This window comes from Rhinoraja longicauda, chromosome 13 (assembly GCF_053455715.1).
Source record: "Rhinoraja longicauda isolate Sanriku21f chromosome 13, sRhiLon1.1, whole genome shotgun sequence".
NCBI lineage: Eukaryota > Metazoa > Chordata > Chondrichthyes > Rajiformes > Arhynchobatidae > Rhinoraja > Rhinoraja longicauda.
The window spans coordinates 49057664-49079643 of NC_135965.1; the positions used below are offsets into that span (position 1 = coordinate 49057664).

The 21980-nt window shown below is 42.2% G+C and overlaps 1 protein-coding gene across 1 annotated transcript in view; it reads right to left on the reverse strand.

The window, feature by feature from the left end:
* Positions 1–6828: 6828 nt before the first annotated feature.
* LOC144599700 (zinc finger matrin-type protein 3-like) overlaps positions 6829–21980 on the reverse strand; it is a 35900-nt gene continuing 20748 nt past the window's right edge. The window contains exons 5-6 of the mRNA XM_078410924.1: positions 15373–15473; positions 6829–8876 (exon numbers count right to left, since the gene is read on the reverse strand). Coding sequence (XP_078267050.1) covers positions 8668–8876; positions 15373–15473 — 310 coding nt within the window. The 3' untranslated portion in view covers positions 6829–8667. The remainder of the gene's footprint in view (positions 8877–15372; positions 15474–21980) is intronic.

Genomic DNA, 21980 nt, shown 5'->3' on the forward strand with positions numbered 1-21980 from the left:
CAACCCCTTAATAATCTTAAACGTTTCAATAAGATCTCCTCTCATCCTTCTAAATTCCAGTGTATACAAGCCTAGTCGCTCTAGTCTTTCAACATACGACAGTCCCGCCATTCCGGGAATTAACCTAGTAAACCCACGCTTCACGCCCTCAATAGCAAGAATATCCTTCCTCAAATTTGGAGACCAAAACTGCACACAAGTACTCCAGGTGCGGTCTCACTAGGGCCCTGTACAACTGCAGAAGGACCTCTTTGCTCCTATACTCAACTATTTGCTCCTATACTCACATATCATCTCCATCTCTCCACAGATGCCTTCTGCCTTGTATATTGTTTCCAACATTTTCTGTTTCCTTTTGAGAAGTTTCAAAATGTAGAGCTTCAAATAATGAAATAGTGTATTTTAAGAAGTAGCCATTCGTTACAGTATTTATATATGAATTGTTTAGTGCAATTAGTAGCAATGTTTCTGAAGACAGACATAAAATGTTGGAGTAACTCAGCAGGACAGGCAGCATCTCTGTAGTGAAGGAATTGGTGACATTTCAGGTTGAGACCCTCCTTCAGATCCGCTAAGTTACTCCAGCTATCTTCAGTGTAAACCAGCATCTGCAGTTCCTTCCTACACAGTAACGTTTACTTTGGCGAAACACAGATCAAACTAAATCTTGGGCAGAGCAAAAGGCATTAAAATCTGAGGGCAGGCATGGGTGGCTTTAGTTTGCAAGATGAAAGGAAACAAATTGAAGTTTATGAAGTGATTAAAAGATATGATAAGATAATTGAGAAAAGATATTTCCTTGCGTATTCCTTGCGTGTTCCTTAACAAAGATAAATAACTTCTAAATAAGCGCTGCACTGCACAGGACATATTAGGAGGGTCTTTACCACAAAAGTTGTCTCTAATTAAGTTGTTGACAGGAGTGGGGGGGGGGGAAATGGTTTTAACCATATAACCATATAACCATATAACAACTACAGCATGGAAACAGGCCTGTCCGGCCCTACCAGTCCACGCCGACCATTCTCCCTGACCTAGTCTCATCTACCTGCACTCAGACCATAACCTTCTAATCCCCTCCTATCCATATACCTATCCAATTTACTCTTAAATAATAAAATCGAGCCTGCCTCCACCACTTCCACCGGAAGCCCATTCCATACAGCCACCACCCTCTGAGTAAAGAAGTTACCCCTCATGTTACCCCTAAACTTTTGTCCCTCAATTCTGAAGCTATGTCCCCTTGTTGGAATCTTCCCCACTCTCAAAGGGAAAAGCCTACCCACGTCAACTCTGTCCGTCCCTCTCAAAATTTTAAAAACCTCTATCAAGTCCCCCCTCAACCTTCTACGCTCCAAAGAATAAAGACCCAACCTATTCAACCTCTCTCTGTAGCCTAAGTGCTGAAACCCAGGCAACATTCTAGTAAATCTTCTCTGTACCCTCTCCATTTTGTCGACATCCTTCCTATAATTTGGCGACCAGAACTGCACACCATACTCCAGATTCGGCCTCACCAATGCCCTGTACAATTTTAACATTACATCCCAACTTCTATACTCGATGCTCTGATTTATAAAGGCAAGCATACCAAACGCCTTCTTCACCACCCTATCCACATGAGATTCCACCTTCAGGGAACAATGCAGTTATTCCCAGATCCCTCAGTTCCACTGCATTCCTCAATTCCCTACCATTTACCCTGTACGTCCTATTTTGATTTGTCCTACCAAAATGCAGCACCTCACACTTATCAGCATTAAACTCCATCTGCCATCTTTCAGCCCACCCTTCCAAAAGGCCCAAGTCTCTCTGTAGATTTTGAAACTCTACTTCATTATTAACTACACCACCTATCTTAGTATCATCTGCATATTTACTAATCCAATTTGCCACACCATCATCCAGATCATTAATGTAAATGACAAACAACAGTGGACCCAACACAGATCCTTGGGGTACTCCACTAGACACTGGCCTCCAACCTGACATACAATTGTCAACCATTACCCTCTGGTATCTCCCATTCAGCCATTGTTGAATCCATCTTGCAACCTCACTATTAATACCCAACGATTTAACCTTCTTAATCAACCTTCCATGTGGAACCTTGTCAAATGCCTTACTGAAGTCCATATAGACAACATCCACAGCCTTGCCCTTATCAATTTCCCTGGTAACCTCTTCAAAAAATTCAAGAAGATTAGTCAAACATGACCTTCCAGGCACAAATCCATGTTGACTGTTTCTAATCAGGCCTTGTTTGTCCAAATAATTATATATATTGTCCCTAAGTATCTTTTCCATTAATTTTCCCACCACAGACGTCAAACTAACAGGTCTATAATTGCTAGGTTTACTTTTAGAACCTTTTTTAAACAAAGGCACAACATGCGCAATGCGCCAATCTTCCGGCACCATCCCCGTTTCTAATGACGTTTGAAATATTTCCGTCATAGCCCCTGCTATTTCTGCACTAACTTCCCTCAATGTCCTAGGGAATATCCTATCAGGACCTGGAGACTTATCCACTTTTATATTTTTCAAAAGTGTCAGTACCTCCTCTTCTTTAATCCTCATAATTTCCATCACTACTCTACTTGTTTTGCTTACCTCACATAATTCAATATCCTTCTCCTCGGTGAATACCGAAGAAAAGAAATTGTTTAATATCTCCCCCATTTCTTCCGGCTCAGCACATAGCTGTCCACTCTGACTCTCTAATGGATCAATTTTATCCCTCACTATCCTTTTGCTATTGACATATCTGTAGAAGCCCTTGGGGTTTACTTTTACATTATTTGCCAAAGCAGCCTCATATCTTTTTTTCGCTTTTCTAATTTCCTTCTTAAGATTCCTTTTACATTCTTTATATTCCTCAAGAACCTCATTTACTTCCTGCCGCTTATATTTATTGTATATCTCCCTCTTTTTCCGAACCAAGTGTCCAATTTCCCTGGAAAACCACGGCTCTTTCAAATTATTATTCTTTCCTTTCCACCGAACAGGGACATAAAGACTCTGTACTCTCAAAATTTCACCTTTAAATATCCTCCATTTCTCTATTATATCCTTTTCATAAAACAAAAATTTCCATTTCACTCCTTTTAAATCCTTTCTCATCTCCTCAAAATTAGCCTTTCTCCAATCCAAAATCTCAACCCTTGGTCCAGATTTGACCTTCTCCATAATGATATTGAAACTAATGGCATTGTGATCACTAGACCCAAAGTGCTCCTCAACACATACCTCCGTCACCTGACCCATCTCATTTCCTAACAGGAGGTCCAACACTGCCCCTTCTCTGGTAGGCACCTCTACGTATTGCTGCAAAAAACTATCCTGCACACATTTTACAAACTCCAAACCATCCAGCCCTTTAACAGAATGTGATTCCCAGTCTATATACGGAAAATTGAAATCACCCACAATCACTACTCTGTGCTTACTACTAATATCTGCTATCTCCTTACATATTTGCTCTTCCAATTCTCGTTCCCTATTTGGCGGTCTATAATACACCCCTATAAGTGTTGCTAAACCTTTCTCATTTCTGAGTTCCACCCAAACAGCCTCCCTAATCGAGCCTTCTAGTCTGTCCTGCCAAAGCACTGCTGTGATATCCTCCCTGACAAGCAATGCAACACCCCCACCTCTTGCCCCTCCGATTCTATCACATCTGAAACAATGAAATCCTGGAATATTTAATTGCCAATCGCAACCCTCCTGCAACCATGTTTCACTGATCGCCACAACATCATACTTCCAGATGTCAATCCAGGCTCTAAGCTCATCCACCTTTCTTACAATGCTCCTAGCATTAAAATATACACATTTAAGGGACCCATCATTTCTTATTCTCAGTTTATTTCTTTTCCCTTCTTTCTCTCCTACATATTGGGTCTGAGTGTTTCCCTTTTCTGCCTCCTGCCTCACACACTGCCTATTAGCTATCTGTGTTTGAGTCCCTCCCCCCAACCGTACTAGTTTAAAGTCTCCGCAATTACCTTAGCAAATCTCCCCGCCAGGATATTGGTTCCCCTCAGGTTCAGATGCAACCCGTCCTTTTTGTACAGGTCATACTTCCCCCAGAAGAGGTCCCAATGATCCAGAAACTTGAAACCCTGCTCCCTGCACCAGTTCCTCAGCCACGTATTTATCCTCCACCTCACTCCATTCCTATTCTCACTATCGCGTGGCACAGGCAGTAAGCCTGAGATTATTGCTTTGGAAGTCCTTTTTTTTAAACTCTCTTCCTAGCCCCCTAAATTCTCCTTTCAGGACCTCTTCCCTTATCCTACCTATATTGTTGGTACCTATATGTACCACGACCTCTGGCTCCTCTCCCTCCCCTTTCAGGCTATCCTGGACACGCTCAGACACATCCCGGACACCGGCACCAGGGAGGCAAACCACCATCCGGGTCTCCCGACTGCGTCCACAGAAACGCCTATCTGACCCCCTCACTATAGAGTCCCCTATTACTATCGCTCGCCTCTTCCTTTCCCTACCCTTCTGAGCAACAGGGCCGGACTCCTTGCCAGAGGCCCGGGCACCGTCGCTGCCCCCAGGTAGGCTGTCCCCCCTAACAGTACTTAAACAGGAGTACTTATTTCCAAGGGGTACAGCCACCGGGGTACTCCCTAGTCCCTGCCTCTGCTCCTTGCCCCCCCTAACAGTGACCCACTTGTCTACCTCCCGTGGTCTTGGAGTGACCACCTCTCTGTAACTCCTATCTATAACCTCCTCACTCTCCCTGACCAGACGGAGTTCATCAATCTGCCGCTCCAGGTTCCTAATACGGTCCCTTAGGAGCCCCATCTCGTCACACCTGGCGCAGATGTGGATGTCTGGAAGACTATCAGACTCCCAGATTCCCCACATCCGACACCCAGAACAAAAAACTGCCCTGGCACTCATACTCCCCAAACAAAGCCCCGTGCTCGGTTACTAAACCTACCGCCCGGCCGCTGCTCCAACCGCCCACCCAAAAGAACTGAGTGATCTCCTGGGAGAGGCGAAAAACCGGATAAAAAACCCAGGCCAATTTGGGAAAAAAAAATCCGGGAAATTCCTCTCCGACCCCAAGCTAGGCGATCGAAACTTGTCTGGGAGATCACACAGGTCTTACTCCTTACTATCCCCACACAATCCCCACACAATACTTCCCAAGCAACACAGCTTGGTGCTGCTGCTGCCGATTGCTGCTGCTTGCTACTGCTTGCTGCTACTTCTGCTACATTAACATTTCCAAAACAGAAGTTGAAAGACTTGTTATTTTGACTATTAAAAAGGTTTGGTTTAAGGATACAGCGTGGAAACAGGCCCTTCGGCCCACTGTGTCCATGCCAACCATCGATCACCCATTCACACTAGTTCTATCCTACACACTAGGGACAATTTACAGAAGCCAATTAACCTACAAACCCGCACGTCTGTGGAATGTGGGAGAAAATCCGAGCACCCGTCGAGAACCCACCCGGTCACGGGGAGAACGTGCAAACTCCGTACCGGCAGCACCAGTAGTAAGGATAGCACCTGGATCTCTGGCGCTGTGAGGCAGCAACTCTACCGCTGCGCCACCGAGCCACTCCTTTTGTTATCAAAGTATGTGCAGGAGTTAGGATACTTATCAGCAATGATCTAATCAACTTGAGGATCGGCACAGGGGATGGGTCTACTCCTGTGTTGTACGCCTATGTTGTCAGGCCATTATCAATAGCATAGTTCTTATAACACAATCAAGTGGTAGATTCTTAGGAACATAAGCTGAGTATGAAATTGCAAACGGTTGTTAGGAAAACAACTCTGATTCAGATGTGCGAGGAAAATGAGTACAGTCAGATTTAGACAATAATTCCAAGCTAGTGCATTTACGTGGAGTCAGGCAGCATCTCTGGAGAACAAGGATAGGTTATGTTTCAGGTTGAGCACCTTCAGGTCAGGAAGAGTCCTGATCCAAAACGTCACCTATCCATGTTCTCCAGAGATGCTGCCTGACCCGCTGAGTTACTCCAGCACTCTGTGAAACGTTATATGTTTTTGTAAACCATGTTTCTCTAGGTTTGCATTTGGCCCAAATCCTTCCAAACCTAAGCTAACCATGCACCTGTCCAAATGTTTTGTTTAAAGTGGTTTCTCTAGTACGTTTACATCGTGCCTTCCTTTAAGTAACATGTTCCAATATATCTTACGAGACAATGAACAGGAGGGCAATGGAAAGATAACTGAAAATGAGATAGAAGTTAGGTTTTGGCGAAGTTTAGGAAGGGATAAGAGAACAGCTGAATTTAAATAGAAGCTTGCATCTGTTCATGATTTGTACATTTATTGAAAATAAGTGTTCCAAAACGAAATTGAAAGAGTCAAGTTTATACAGGAAGTGTTTGAGGAGACCTGTGGCCCATCTCTTCGAGAATGCAGAAGAGATGTGTGAGGATGCTGTGGCTGCAGGTCACCACCCAAAACGTCACCAAATCCTCGTTTCCAGAGATGCCGCTGAGTTACTCCAGCATTTTGTGTCTATCTTTTGTGAGGATGCTGCCAGAATTGGGGAACTGCAGCTCTGAGGAAATATTGGATAAGCTAGGGGGGGGGGGAGTCTTTGAACCAGTAGTGACCGAAGGCAGAGGTAACTGAGGTACATAAAACTATAAGGAAAATGGAATGGATATGCTCTGGGTTTATTTATTAGAAGGAAGTATAGCACATTATTTTTGAGGAAAAACAAAGCCAAATGATTCACATTTTGCTTTTACCATTTGCACCAAATAGAACCATAAAGAAAACAGGCTGAACAAAATTAAAATTAAAATTATTTTATTCCACAGGTTTACAGAAAGAACATGCATAAAATTGTGCAAAATTAAAACTATAAGACAAAGGTATTTTCAGGTAATGCATTCTTGTAGCTGAATTCGGTAATTAATCCAGTTCCTTATTTGCGTGATTGATCATGTTTACACTCTGACGTAAAAGTTATATTTGATTAATTTCAACAAATCAGCAAAATGCCAGCTCCGATAAATTTTTATGCACATTATGTGGAATTCTGTGATGATTCTTTTGTTGGATTGCGAGATGAAACATTAAAAATAAAAGCGTGTTACGTCTGAAATAGAGATGTCATCCAACAGATTGTACCATTGACTACAACCAAGCAGGTACAATCATGCAGTGGTCATAGTCTGGGCCATATACTTTTATAAATGCACTTGTTTAATATCAACATCTATCATGTAAACCTGAAAGACTCAATTTGAATAGCTTTTATATCATAAACACAAAACAGATTGTCATCTTTCACATTAAGTCCGGCACAGAGAAAAATATAACAAGGAGCATAATGATAGAAAAGTTCAGTACAATTTTACCTCCATAAAAAAATTATAAAAAATAAACTATAATTTGATGAAGAATATTCTTTAAACGCTTGCATTTAATAAAAAGATCCTTGTCCAATGGTTCTTAAAGATAGTCTTGGCAGCCAATGAAAAGGGATACAAGTGTATAGAATACAGAACTAGTATGGAAGTCATGAAAGTAACCCTTTTCTAACATTAAAATGGAACCTATGCAGAATATCCTCTGCTGATATTCCCCTTAACTCATTGCCGATCCAGGGTACCAATTTCTACTATTTATAGTTACGTAACTAATCGCAGCTCTGATGAGTATTTCACAATGTCATTTATCTCAAACCTTGAAAAGGATTTTATCCATCAAATTCCGAGACTGGTTCTGATCATTTTGCAAAAGGCCAGCATTTGATTTGACAATTTTGAGCTTTAAAACGACTCAATGGTAGATTATTTCCGTTGAGATTTTGCATCATGAAACAGTGGTTAATGGGGGAATATCGTTAAGATATTTCTTTAAAATATCGTTTCAAGTCACAAGGTTAATAACATCAACACCATCTGTATTTTCTTCTGTTGTTGATTGTTTAAACAGTACATGCTGGCAATGCCAGTGGTGGCTAAAATAATGAGCCCGATTACAAATATTATCTGTGTGTCTATGCACGGTGGTCCAGTGCAGACCAACAAAGCTTCAACTTTGGCTAATTCATAATATCACATCATTAAACTCATTAACTCCAGTATCTGGAATGAATATTAATCTTATGGTTTATTCAGTGTTATAATCATCCAACAGAGAGCCTGATGGTGAGATTCTCTTTGTAAAGATAGTCAACAGTAAAGGAATGATCAACGTTGAACATTTACTAGAATATCACCTTCAGGACTGAATTCAGAAGACCATTATATATTACTAAACAAAAAAATAAATAAATATATTAAGAGACTAAATTAGAATGACATTAAAATTGTAACAAAGAAACAATTTGTTGGAAAAATTGTAGAAGAGAAACAAATATTAAATGACTCAAACATTTCCAAATCATTTGTAAAAGCATCTTATGACCAATCACATACTCCCTTTAAGGGGCAGAAATTAAATATAAAGCAATCAGTTAATACTTTACACCTAGTAACATTAAATAAAATATTAAGCAAACATAAAATACACTTTGACTTTAAACAAGAGAATTTTGTACAATTAAAATGGCCTCAATCATTCCTTGCAGTTTCAACATTCTGGATAGATATTGGGACAATTAAAAGCATTCTCCTAAAGTTTCAAGATGCGTGTGTTTTCAAATCTTCATACATATCCAAGATTCTCCATCTCACTGCGGTATCGCTGCTCTGATACTTTGCACTTGTGCAGTTTGCTTTCAAGGTGCAACCGAAATTCCTGCTCCTCACTGGCTCCAATGTTACACATGGAGCAATAGAACTGTCCACTTGGCGTCACGCACATTGCTAGGTCACGTGGAATCCGCTGCCTCGAACGAGGATTAAAATACGGACCTACATAAAGATAACGTTTTTGATGAAGGGTTTTTAAAGATAATTGCATTTCCTGGCACTTATTTGCCTTGTAAAAAAATGCACAGAAGAAAAATGTTTAAAAAAATTAAGAATACAATGTTCATTCAACACTTATTGTTATCTTATTATTTGCTCTTGTGAATTACACTGCTGATAAATTATCAAAAAAGAGGATTTTTCACCACCAGCATTTAGCTCTAATATTAATATAGCAGTAGCTCACTGATATCTTCTCATAGTCATAGTGTGATATTGTGTGGAAACAGGCCCTTCGGCCCAACTTGCCCACACCGGCCAACGTGTCCCAGCTACACTAATCCCACCTACCCATGTTTGGTCCATATCCATCCAAACCTGTCCTATCCATGTACCTACCTAACTGTTTCTTAAATGTTGGGATAGTCCCTGCCTCAACCATACACCCACCACCCTTTGTGTGTAAAAGTTACCCCTCAGATTCCTATTAAATCTTTTCTCCTTCCCCCTTAAACCTCTGGTCCTTGATTCACCTACTCTGGACAGAGACTCTGTATGTACCCGATCTATTCTTCTCATGATTTTATACACCTCAATAAGATCACCCCTCAACTCTCCTGCATGCCAAGGAACAGAGACCCAGTCTACTCAACCTCTTCCTCTCGCTCACACCCTCTAGCCCAGGCAACATCCTTGTAAATCTTGTAACTCTTCTCTGCACCCTTTCCAGCTTGACATTTTTCCTATAACATGGTGCCCAGAACTGGACACATTACTCTAAATGCGGCCTCACCAACATCTTATACAACTGCAACATGACCTCCCAACATCTATACTCATTTAGAATTAGTTTATGTGTTTCTAAATTTTCACATCATTTTAAAATAGCATCGCAACTTTCTTTGTAGTGTTGCCGCCCTCTTCTTGAAACTATTTCACATTCCTAACAGCTAGCTACAAATTCACAGATTGCTACAGAACGACTGCTACTGTTGATGAATTAGCCTCTATTCTTTTTTTATTTTCCTTTCCCTTATTTCATTTCTATCCTACATCTTCAGCGTTTACTTCATTTTGGCTAAGATCCCAAAACAATACAGATGCAACAGCTTGCTCCAGTGCTCACCACAATATTCAACCTCTCCTTGGCAAAGTCCGTGGTCCCTGCATGCTTCAAAAGATCCATCATTGTACCGGTGCCAAAGAATGCCTCTCCAGCGTGTTTAAATGACTACCGACCGGTGGCCCTCACCTCGGTTGTCATGAAATGCTTTGAGAGGCTAGTCAAGAAGCACATCTGCGCCCTCCTTCCTCGCAACATGGACCCACTACAGTTCGCATACCGTCCGAACAGGTCCACGGATGATGCGGTCTCCCAGGTTCTACACACCGCTCTCTCTCATCTGGACAGCCAGGGGGGCTATGTGAGGATGCTGTTCATTGACTTTAGTTCAGCATTCAACACAATAGTCCCCAGCAGACTGGTTGAGAAGCTGCTGGAACTGGGGCTTAGCACCCCTCTGTGTGCCTGGGTCCTGGACTTTCTCACTGCCAGGCCCCAAGTGGTCAGGATGGGGGAACACACATCTAGCTCCCTCACCCTGAACATAGGATCCCCCCAGGGCTGCGTCCTTAGCCCCCTACTGTACTCCCTGTACACACATGACTGTAGGGCCAGGTTCAGCTCAAACTCCATCATCAAGTTTGCTGATGACACTGTGGTGGTGGGCCGGATCTCCAACAACGATGAGAAGGCCTACCGGGAGGAGGTGGCTGATCTGGCACTCTGGTGTCAGGACAATAGCCTCCTCTTGAATGTCTCTAAAACAAAGGAGCTGATTGTGGACTTCAGAAGGGCTAAACATCCAAGGACGTACACGCCACTGGAGATAAATGGGTCTATTGTGGATAGGGTGAGCAGTTTCAAATACTTGGGAGTCCGCATCGCAGAGGATCTGACATGGGCAACGCACATTGCCGCACTGGTGGGTAAGGCTAAGCAGCGCCTTTACCACCTTAGACAACTGAGGAAATTCAGAGTGTCGCTGAGGATCCTTCATTGCTTCTACTCTGGGGCTGTAGAGAGCATCCTGTCCGGCAACATTACAGTCTGGTTTGGGAACAGCTCTGCCCAGGACAGGATGGCCCTGCAGAGAGTAGTGCGTTCGGCAGAACGCACCATGGGAACTACACTCGTCCCCCTGCAGGACCTATACATCAGGAGGTGCAGATCCAGAGCAAGCAAGATCATGAGGGACCCCTGCCACCCCAGTAACGGACTGTTCCAGATGCTACGGTCAGGCAAACGCCTCCGCTGTCACGCTGTGAAAACGGAGAGGATGAGACGGAGCTTCTTCCCACAGGCCATCAGGACTGTCAACTTTGATAACCCCAGAGACTAAATTTTTGTCGACACTTTTTGTGCTATGTTTAGTAACTTATTAACTTTATTTATATGCTGTAACTGTAATTCTTTTTGTGCACAACCCGCAGGCATTGCCACTTTCATTTCACTGCACATCGAGTATGTGTATGTGACAAATAAATTTGACTTGACTTGACTTAAACGGATTTAATAATGCTTGCATTAGTTTCCATCTCCATACTCTTTGTACATCTTAATTCTCTAGATATACTATGTTAGCCTTCATCAGATGTGCATTAAAAACAAACCCAAAGAAAAAGAAAAAAAGAAAGCGCTGATGCAAAAATCAGTAAACGTATACCTACAACCTCTGGGTCAGTGGCCATTATAGATAATAGACAATAGGTGCAGGAGGAGGCCATTCGGCCCTTTGAGCCAGCACCGCCATTCAATGTGATCATGGCTGATCATTCTCAATCAGTACCCCGTACCTGCCTTCTCCCCATACCCCCTGACTCCGCTATCCTTAAGAGCTCTATCTAGCTCTCTCTTGAATGCATTCAGAGAATTGGCCTCCACTGCCTTCTGAGGCAGAGAATTCCACAGATTTACAACTCTGAATGAAAAAGTTTTTCCTCATCTCCGTTCTAAATGGCCTACCCCTTATTCTTAAACTGTGGCCCCTTGTTCTGGACTCCCCCAACATTGGGAACATGTTTCCTGCCTCTAACGTGTCCAACCCCTTAATAATCTTATATGCTTCGATAAGATCTCCTCTCATCCTTCTAAATTCCAATGTATACTAGCCTAGTCGCTCCAGTCTTTCAACATATGACAGTCCCGCCATTTTGGGAATCAACCTAGTAAACCTACGCTGCGCGCCCTCAATAGCAAGAATATCCTTCCTCATATTTGGAGACCAAATCTGCACCACACAGTACTCCAGGTACGATCTCACTAGGGCCCTGTACAACTGCAGAAGGACCTCTTTGCTCCTATACTCAACTCCTCTTGTTATGAAGGCCAACATTCCATTGGCTTTCTTCACTGCCTGCTGTACCTGCATGCTGCCTTTCAGTGACTGATGCACTAAAACACCCAGATCAAGTCAAGTCAAGTCAAATTTATTTGTCACATACACATACACGATGTGCAGTGAAATGAAAGTGGCAATGCCTGCGGATTGTGCACAAAAAAGAATTACAGTTACAGCATATAAAGAAAGTTAATAAGTTACTATAGTGTAGACAAAAAATTAGTCTCTGGGGTTATAAAAGTTGACAGTCCTGATGGCCTGTGGGAAGAAACTCCGTCTCATCCTCTCCGTTTTTACAGCGTGACAGCGGAGGCGTTTGCCTGACCGTAGCATCTGGAACAGTCCGTTACTGGGGTGGCAGGGGTCCCTCATGATCTTGCTTGCTCTGGATCTGCACCTCCTGATGTATAGGTCCTGCAGGGGGACGAGTGTAGTTCCCATGGTGCGTTCTGCCGAACGCACTACTCTCTGCAGGGCCATCCTGTCCTGGGCAGAGCTGTTCCCAAACCAGACTGTAATGTTGCCGGACAGGATGCTCTCTACAGCCCCAGAGTAGAAGCAATGAAGGATCCTCAGAGACACTCTGAATTTCCTCAGTTGTCTAAGGTGGTAAAGGCGCTGCTTTGCCTCGTTGTACATCCCCTTTTCTTAACTTGACACCATTCAGATAATAATCTGCCTTCCTATTCTTACCACCAAAGTGGATAACCTCACACTTATCCACATTAAACTGCATCTGCCATGCATCCGCCCACTCACACAACCTGTCCAAGTCACCCTGCAACCTCATAGCATCTTCCTCACAGTTCACACTACCACCCAGCTTTGTATCATCTGCAAATTTGCTAATGGTACTTTTAATCCCTTCATCCTTCACCCTTCATTTTTACTGACATGTGGTGTAGATTGTGCCGGGCGGGGCCCTCTGCTACCCACTCAAGCTCCACAAACACCTGAACTCATCGTCTCTGGATCTCAAAGGCCCATCTTGCTTGTCCAGATGATCCTTTAGCTAAGAACAAGCTAATGCAACTTCTTAAAGATAGAACTGTCATTGTAACTTCTTTACAGGCATGACAGATGGGAATACCATCTTTTCAATTTTACCATTTTACAAACCTGACAAGGCCTCCCAATGCCTTTGAATGTCCCTTATATTCAGAAACATTTAAAAACTATTACATATGAAGTAAACAAATAAAACCATTGAACATTTCAAAATCATATTTAACAATACTAAACTAAAGACATGAAAAGAAACAAATAATATCAAGAATGTAACCTACCTTTCTTCTCGCCAAACAATACCCAATCAAATGAGCAGACTCGCACGGCCTGTCCCACATCTAACCTGCACAAGGATTGAGACCAGATTCCCCATGGAGTTTCCCACTCCATTGTTGAATTCCACGAGGTGTCCAGCAACAGGACCCATTGGAAAGTTGGCATCAGCACTCAGTCATTGAATCATAGAGTTGAACAGCTCAGAATTGAGCCAGTTGACACACCACATCCACACCAACCCTTTTGCCCAGGACATCTAGTAGTTTATTACTGTCACATGTACTGAGATACGGCGAGTAGCTTGTTCCTCACACCTTCCAGTGAAATCATATCATTCACGAGATCCTCTTCTGCAACAGATTGCAGAGAATCGCCATCTTTCAGCTTCCAAGTCTCTGTGTAAATTGACTGCATTAGGAGCACATCCTAATGTGCCTTACCTGTCGGGTTGCATCTTAAATGTAGTAATTGGATCTGATCCCATCACCTTGATTCCATCACCAAACATTGGAATAATATATTCCTGTATTTGTCCCACACCGGGGAAATTTACAATTTTACACCGGGAATCTTTGCACTGTACCTCGGTACACATGACAATACACCAAACTGTACACCTTCGCTGGCAGCATGTTCCAACATCCCCCTGTAAAATACTTACCCCTCAATCCCCTTTCAAACTCTGACTTGTAATTTTTGAAAGGATACCAGGGCAGAGATAACTTGGTCCCTCAGATGTATACATCAATTTTAGAAATAGTGTATTCGATACAGAAAGTGGTCTGATACATCATAAATGATACACTATAATTTAAGTTTACTACTTCAATTATACAATTCAGTTATACAAGACATTATCAAATGGTCTTTTCTGCTCCCAAATAGGGCCGTTAAATATGCACATATTTTAGTGGAATTTGGCAAATTATGATCAAGAACTTTCTGTTATGGCTCAATTCTCGATGATGAATACCAGACTCCGTTTTCAATATGTTCAGCACTGCACTTAACATTGATGTAAATGTATGTCGGCCATTTGCACACTTAATCAAACTGGCTTTATAGATTATTTGCATCATTCCATGTATCCATTGCCTTCTTATTTTATGTCATCAACAGACTTAACTAGTCTTCAGATAGGAAGGTAGACACAAAATGCTGGAGTAACTCTGCGGGACAGGCAGCATCTCTGGAGAGAAGGGATGGGTGACGTTTCGGGTCGAGACCCTTCGTCAGATACCTTTAGTATTAAAAGTCATTTAATCAGATTTATTTACAACAAATCATCTCTAATTTAGTTCAGTTAGTTTATTGTCAGGTGTACCGAGGCACAGCTAATTGTTACGTGATATCCAGTCAACAGAAAGGCTATAGATAATTACAATCAAGCCGCCCACAGTGTACAGATACACAATAATGGGAATAAAGTTTAGTGCAAGATAATGCCCAGTAAAGTCTAAGGGTCTCCAATGATGTAGATGGTAGCTCAGGACTGCTCTCTAGTTGGTGATACCAATTTAATTGCAGGTTCCTGTAATTCTGGGGAAATCATATTTTGTTCATATCTATCAGAGCCACTTCTTCATCCTGATTCAGAAAGGTCAAAATGCAACCAGTGCACATTAAAATATTTTCGATAATAGCTTTAAGTATTAAGTGAATGAATGGAAGGGGAGATTTGACCTCAGGGCAAAAGATCACTTGGAAGAAAAGGAAGTGATCCCCTTGCCTTATTATAAAACACTTGTTTTATTGTTGCGCATTATGATGTGGCAAATATTTAAACACCTTGGCAAACAGAAAACATGACATACCAAGAGTATTTTGAACTCCATGTAGATTGCGGCGATGTGACACCACTTTAAATGCACTCCCTTCGTTCCTTTGCCTTCTCTTTGTCAGCACGGTTGCTTCTCTGTTGAATTAAAATTCTCTGTTATTGATATATTTAATGATCATACAATTTACTTTTGAGCCTATTTCATTTATTTCTCAGTATTTAGCAAGCGTAGAGCAAGATACCTTCTGCTGCACGCTAGTTTCTAGTTTCAGTAATGTGCCATCACTGATTTCCACTTACATCTCATGTCATACAAATTAGGAGCAGGCTTATGCCTCTTTAGTTAGTTTTAGTTTAGTTTATCGTCACGTGTACCGAGGTACAGGGAAAAGCTTTTTGTTCCGTGTTATCGTCAGCGGAAAGACTACACATGATTACAATCGAGCCGTCCATAGGGTGTAGATACATGATAAAGGGAATAACGTTTAGTACAAGATAAAGTCCAATAAAGTCTGATTAAAGATAGTCTGAGGGTGTTCAATGAGGTAGATAGCAGTTCAAAACGGCTCTTTCATTGTTGGTAGCATGGTTCAGTTGCATGAGGGTCAGGGTTACCCTTCCCTAACCCTAAAGCAAGCCCCCTAAAGCCTGCCCCACCTTTCATTCAGATGGTGGCTGATCTGATTATGACCTTTACATAGCTGCCTATGCCCACCAACCTTTCACTCCCCTTCTTGTCAAGGGTTTTTCTACCCCAGTCCAGATGCAGAGTCTTGACCCAAAACACAGCCAGTTCCTTTCCCCCGCACACAGATGTGGCCTGACCCACTGAATTCCTCCAGCACTTTGTGGTTTGTTCCAGCTGTTTGTTTCTTACTCCAGATTTTACCATCTGTAATCTGTAATATCTACCGCTGACTTAAACTTTTTCAAAGACCCTTTGAAGATAATGTTCCACAGATTTATAACAATTGAGAGGAAAAAATCCCTCATCTGAAATGTGCATATGTCTAAAAAGGATGTCCTCTTATTTTTAAACAGTGATCCTGGTTCTAGATTTTCTCCACAACAAAACCATTGGTACCTTCAACTTTATCAAGACTGCTCAGGTTTTATATGTTTCAATGGAGTCACCGCTTCTGTTTTTTAAGTCCAGTAGATACAAACATGGTCAATCAAGCTTTCCTCACACAGCAGCCCGGCCATTCAATCCATCATTCATCTATTTTCCGACAGCAAATGTTGACAGACATGACTACCTGCACATTCATTGCGTAATCATCTGCGCAGTGATTGGTGACAACTCTGCCAGTTTTTTCCCTTACCTGGGCAATGGTTAAAGGTAATCAGGCTGAGAAATGTTCCCAATGTTGGAGGAGTCCAGAACCAGGGGTCACAGTTTAAAAATAAGGGGTAGGTTATTTAGGACTGAGATGAGGAAAAAGCTTTGTACCCAGAGAGTTGTGAATCTGTGGAATTCTCTGCCACAATAGACAATAGACAATAGGTGCAGGAGTAGGCCATTCAGCCCTTTGAGCCAGCACCGCCATTCAATGCGATCATGGCTGATCACTCTCAATCAGTACCCCGTTCCTGCCTTCTCCCCATACCCCCTCACTCCGCTATCCTTAAGAGCTCTATCCAGCTCTCTCTTGAAAGCATCCAACGAACTGGCCTCCACTGCCTTCTGAGGCAGAGAATTCCACACCTTCACCACCCTCTGACTGAAAAAGTTCTTCCTCATCTCCGTTCTAAATGGCCTACCCCTTATTCTCAAACTGTGGCCCCTTGTTCTGGACTCCCCCAACATTGGGAACATGTTATCTGCCTCTAATGTGTCCAATCCCCTAATTATCTTATATGTTTCAATAAGATCCCCCCTCATCCTTCTAAATTCCAGTGTATACAAGCCCAATCGCTCCAGCCTTTCAACATACGACAGTCCCGCCATTCCGGGAATTAACCTAGTGAACCTACGCTGCACGCCCTCCATAGCAAGAATATCCTTCCTCAAATTTGGAGACCAAAACTGCACACAGTACTCCAGGTGCGGTCTCACCAGGGCCCGGTACAACTGTTGAAGGACCTCTTTGCTCCTATACTCAACTCCTCTTGTTACGAAGGCCAACATTCCATTGGCTTTCTTCACTGCCTGCTGAACCTGCATGCTTCCTTTCATTGACTGATGCACTAGGACACCCAGATCTCGTTGAACTCCCCCTCCTCCTAACTTGACACCATTCAGATAATAATCTGCCTTTCTATTCTTACTTCCAAAGTGAATAACCTCACACTTACCTACATTAAACTGCATCTGCCATGTATCCGCCCACTCACACAACCTGTCCAAGTCACCCTGCAGCCTTATTGCATCTTCCTCACAATTCACACTACCCCCCAACTTAGTATCATCTGCAAATTTGCTAATGGTACTTTTAATCCCTTCGTCTAAGTCATTAATGTATATCGTAAATAGCTGGGGTCCCAGCACCGAACCTTGCGGTACCCCACTGGTCACTGCCTGCCATTCCGAAAGGGACCCATTTATCCCCACAGAAGGCAGTGGAGGCCAATTCACTTGATGTATTCAAGAGAGAGTTGGAGATAGCTCTTAGGGCTAATGGAATCAGGGGATATGGGGAGAAAGCAGGAACGGGGTACTGATTCTGAATGATCAGCCATGATCATATTGAATGGCGGTGCTGGCTTGAAGGCCCAAATGGCCCACTCCTGCACCTATTTTCTATGTTTCTATGAGATTGGTTAATGGAGCACAGTTTAAAAAGTCAAATGTGGCACCTTCATGAAATGAAATCAGCAACCAGTGTATAAGATCTTTAAGATGTTGCAAGAATTATCATAACTTTCTAGGTTTTCTCAACTTAGTAAGCATGCAGAGGTTTGTTAGAATACAAAGCCTTCCATTAATTTGGCAGAATCCATAATAAGATGATGTCATTCCATCCTGAAGACCCATCTACAAAAAGGCTAAGCAAAAAGAATTGCACTTTTAGAGGAGTCTGAAAGTTCAATTGTGTGGCAGAGATTTAGCAAAATCTTAAGATATTTGATAAAAAAACTTTTCTGATACAATTTAAATAAAAATAGAACACTACAATGTGGAACCCATTGCCACAGAGGGCTGTGGAGGCCAGGTCAGTGGATATTTTTAAGGCAGAGATAGACAAATTCTTGATTAGAACGGGTATCAAGGGTTATGGGGAGAAGGCAGGAGAATGGGGTTAGGAGGCACAGATCAGTCATGATTGAATGGCGGAGTAGACTCGATGGGCCGAATGGCCTAATTCTGCTCCTATAACTTGTGAACTGATGAACACAGTGGTGTAGCTTCATGCATAGACTTAGGCAGAGACATTTAAATCCCCATTTTATTTGTTCCACTATCCAGGTTAAAAAATATACCTTATTCCTTACACTCACAAATGTTTGGGAAAATGAGGACAACTTGGCATCCAAAATTTCCTGAATGCTTTTGACAATAATGAATTCTGTATTAATGCATTATCATTTTTGATTGTAAATTTTATCCAAGATATAGACAGCCTGTTGGTGTTTATCGTTACAAAAACAGTGGTTCAATGCTAGAAACTGCAAAGTTCACCATGGATCAATGTGCAAGAGCTCATTCGGGAAACTCTCTTACTCTGCCACTTAGAATTCAACGTTTGATGTCATTTGAGTTTCGATTATATCATATTATAAACTTTTACTACATTGCTACTAATACTCCTGATATGTGATATTATAAAATCTGCAAGACTCATTTTATTACAACAGTGAAATCAACTTTGAAAGAAGTTTACAATGTTTCTATTATGGAACTGTTAATTTTGTAAAAACTAGCACGATACGTCGATAACTATGGATAACTATATCCAATGTACTTTACAAGTTGGCAAGAAAACTAGAAGATCAATTTTAATGTTCTGGATCTTCAGTTGCTGTACATGAATATAAATAAAAATTATTTACCTTTGATATGGTCTTTATTCTTCATATGTAGTTTATCCACCATGTACCTTAGGATATGCCTATTTTTTTCAGGAAGAGTGGGCAAAAATCAATAGAACAGTGCTCCTAGGATAGGTCTTACACTCAATGGCATCATGAGCCAAACATCTGATCTTCCCTCAATATTCTAAATCATAAAAGACTAGGCCACAGACTGATTCCAGTTCTTTTTTGAGGTAGGATTAACCAGAGGTATTGTCTTTGCTTCTTGGTCCAAGTAACATTGCATAATAAAATATACAATGGAAAGAGGTGGAGATTGCAATTAGAATATGAGAAAACTATGTTGATAATAAATGTCATTCAAAGAAAGAATAAGGACCAATAGATGGTATAGGTCTTAGATCCTGACTCATTTTTATTTCACATACTTTACGCCTCAAATTAATCACCTTTCGTTGCTTCATCAATGAGTTCCCTTCCATTGTCGTGTTAGCAAATGGACAGTTTGCAGATAACTATAATTATTCTACTCCATTTATTAATCTTTTGAAAATGAAGTAGCCCATTGTAGTCACTGTACGGTCTGGACTCACATTCAAGTCCGAGGCAAAACAGAAATAGCTCTAAATACTCAGAAAGTCAATCAGCATCGACAGAGAGAGAGGGAGGGGGAGTGAGAGTGGGAGACAAATGTTCTGATCAATAACCTTTCATTGGAATTGGTGAATGGTTATCAACCCAAAATGTTAGTTCAGCTTCTCTCTCCATTAGTGCCAGCTGACTAGCTGAACATTTTCTGCTTTTTGTGTTCTATTTCGGATTTCGAGGCCAAGGCTAATGAGTGTTTAATTGTGGTGCTATATAAACGTTACAAGTGACCAACCACAACAATACATAGTTTGGCCTCATCATAATTAGCTTCAACAGCATTTCAATTAGGGCGGCACAGTGGCGCAGCGGTAGAGTTGTTGCCTTACAGCGCCGGAGACCTGGGTTTGATCCCGACTACGGGTGCTGTCTATATGGAGTTTGTACGTTCTCCCCATGACCTGCATGGGTTTTCTCCGAGATCTTCAGTTTCCTCCCACACTCCAAAGATGTACAGGTATGTAGGTAAATTGGCTTTGTAAATGTAAAAAATTGTCCCTAGTGGGTATAGGATAGTGTTAGTGTGTGGGGATCGCTGGTCGGCGCAGACCCGGTGGACCAAAAGGGCCTGTTTCCACGTTGTATCTCTAAACTAAAACCAAGCACCACCACAGCTGAATTCCTATACTCACCTCTACCCAAAAGATAAACTTGCCAGGTCACTGTGGGTACAAGGACAGAAGCTGGTTACTGCCTCAAGTGATCCATCTTGATCAAAACATCACCAAAATCAAGACTGAATTAAGGACTATGTTTGAATACATACCATTTTCCTGGATGTGTGAAGATACCTGATCCCAGGTAGACCTACTGTTTGTTCCAAGTACTCCCGCTCAGGCAATATACACATTAGCACCTGAGACCCAAGGAAGATTTGGAAGCTGAAGGAAAAATTAATAACCTCTGAAAACATTAAACTTAAAAGGAGATAACACAGGATGGAGAACCATGAAGCCACTCCATGTTCCCATCCCCCTCCCTCCAATGCATTGATGGTAAATAATCAAGGCAAACATCAAAAAGGTAAAGTAAGTGAGATAGTCAGAAGGAAGTGCTAACCACAGGAAATTCGCCACCTTCGATGGGTCAATGGAGTACATGTTGAGAAGCTGCTCCAAGAGGTATAGAACTAGCAACCATCACTCTTTGCTTTGGAGTTCTTCAAGATCATCTTCTGATCTGCTTTCCGCTTGGCAGACCAAGATGATGCGCGTTTGCGCTTTTTCCCAAAGGTTTATTGAGGTGGCTCAGTGTACACAGCATTGACAAAGGGGATGTCTCAGTAACACCCCCTCTACCTGGCATATTAACGATTGGCAAATCCTTCTATGTCCAGGGTCCCAAATTCCTTGACCGCCCCCTCGGTCGTTTTATGTGACAGCAGGTGGGAGAGTTGGACACACCATCTATTCTGGATGAGTTGATAATGTCCATCCTTTCCCACCGCCGAGGCATGCAGGAACAATATCAAGCTCTCTGTGGAACCCACATGCAAGAGTGCAAGCACAGAAGGGGTGAAGGTAATGGAGGCACTCAGGTCAAAGACTCCCTGTACATCAACAGCATTGCTGACTGGTTCCACTGCTGGCCTTCAGTTTGCCGAGTATTTGCGCACAGTTCAAACTGGCCTCTTGTCCCAGGTTTAGGTGCAGCAAAAGCACGGCCATATTCCTTGGCAAATGATCTACATGACACTTTGCTCTGTTTACTGGCAGGGGCGGGTCTGATTTCCCGGAAGGTGATGAGAACATGGTTCAAAAGAGCTGGACAGCAGGAACAGAGCATGGTGCGTGAACTAAGGCAAAGTAGAAAATGGAATGGTGGCAAATGCATTCCTTTTCAATTGTAGAAAATGATCAGATGTAAGGAGGTCTCTCTGTTGTTGTACAAGTCATCCCAGCCATTTTCTCATTTATCTGGAGATTAAAACTGGGGAAGGGAATATTAACCATCTACTCCTGAAAGGTGTATTTACCAATTGGTCTGGAGAAAACTGCAGAGTTCTTTATCAGAGTTCAT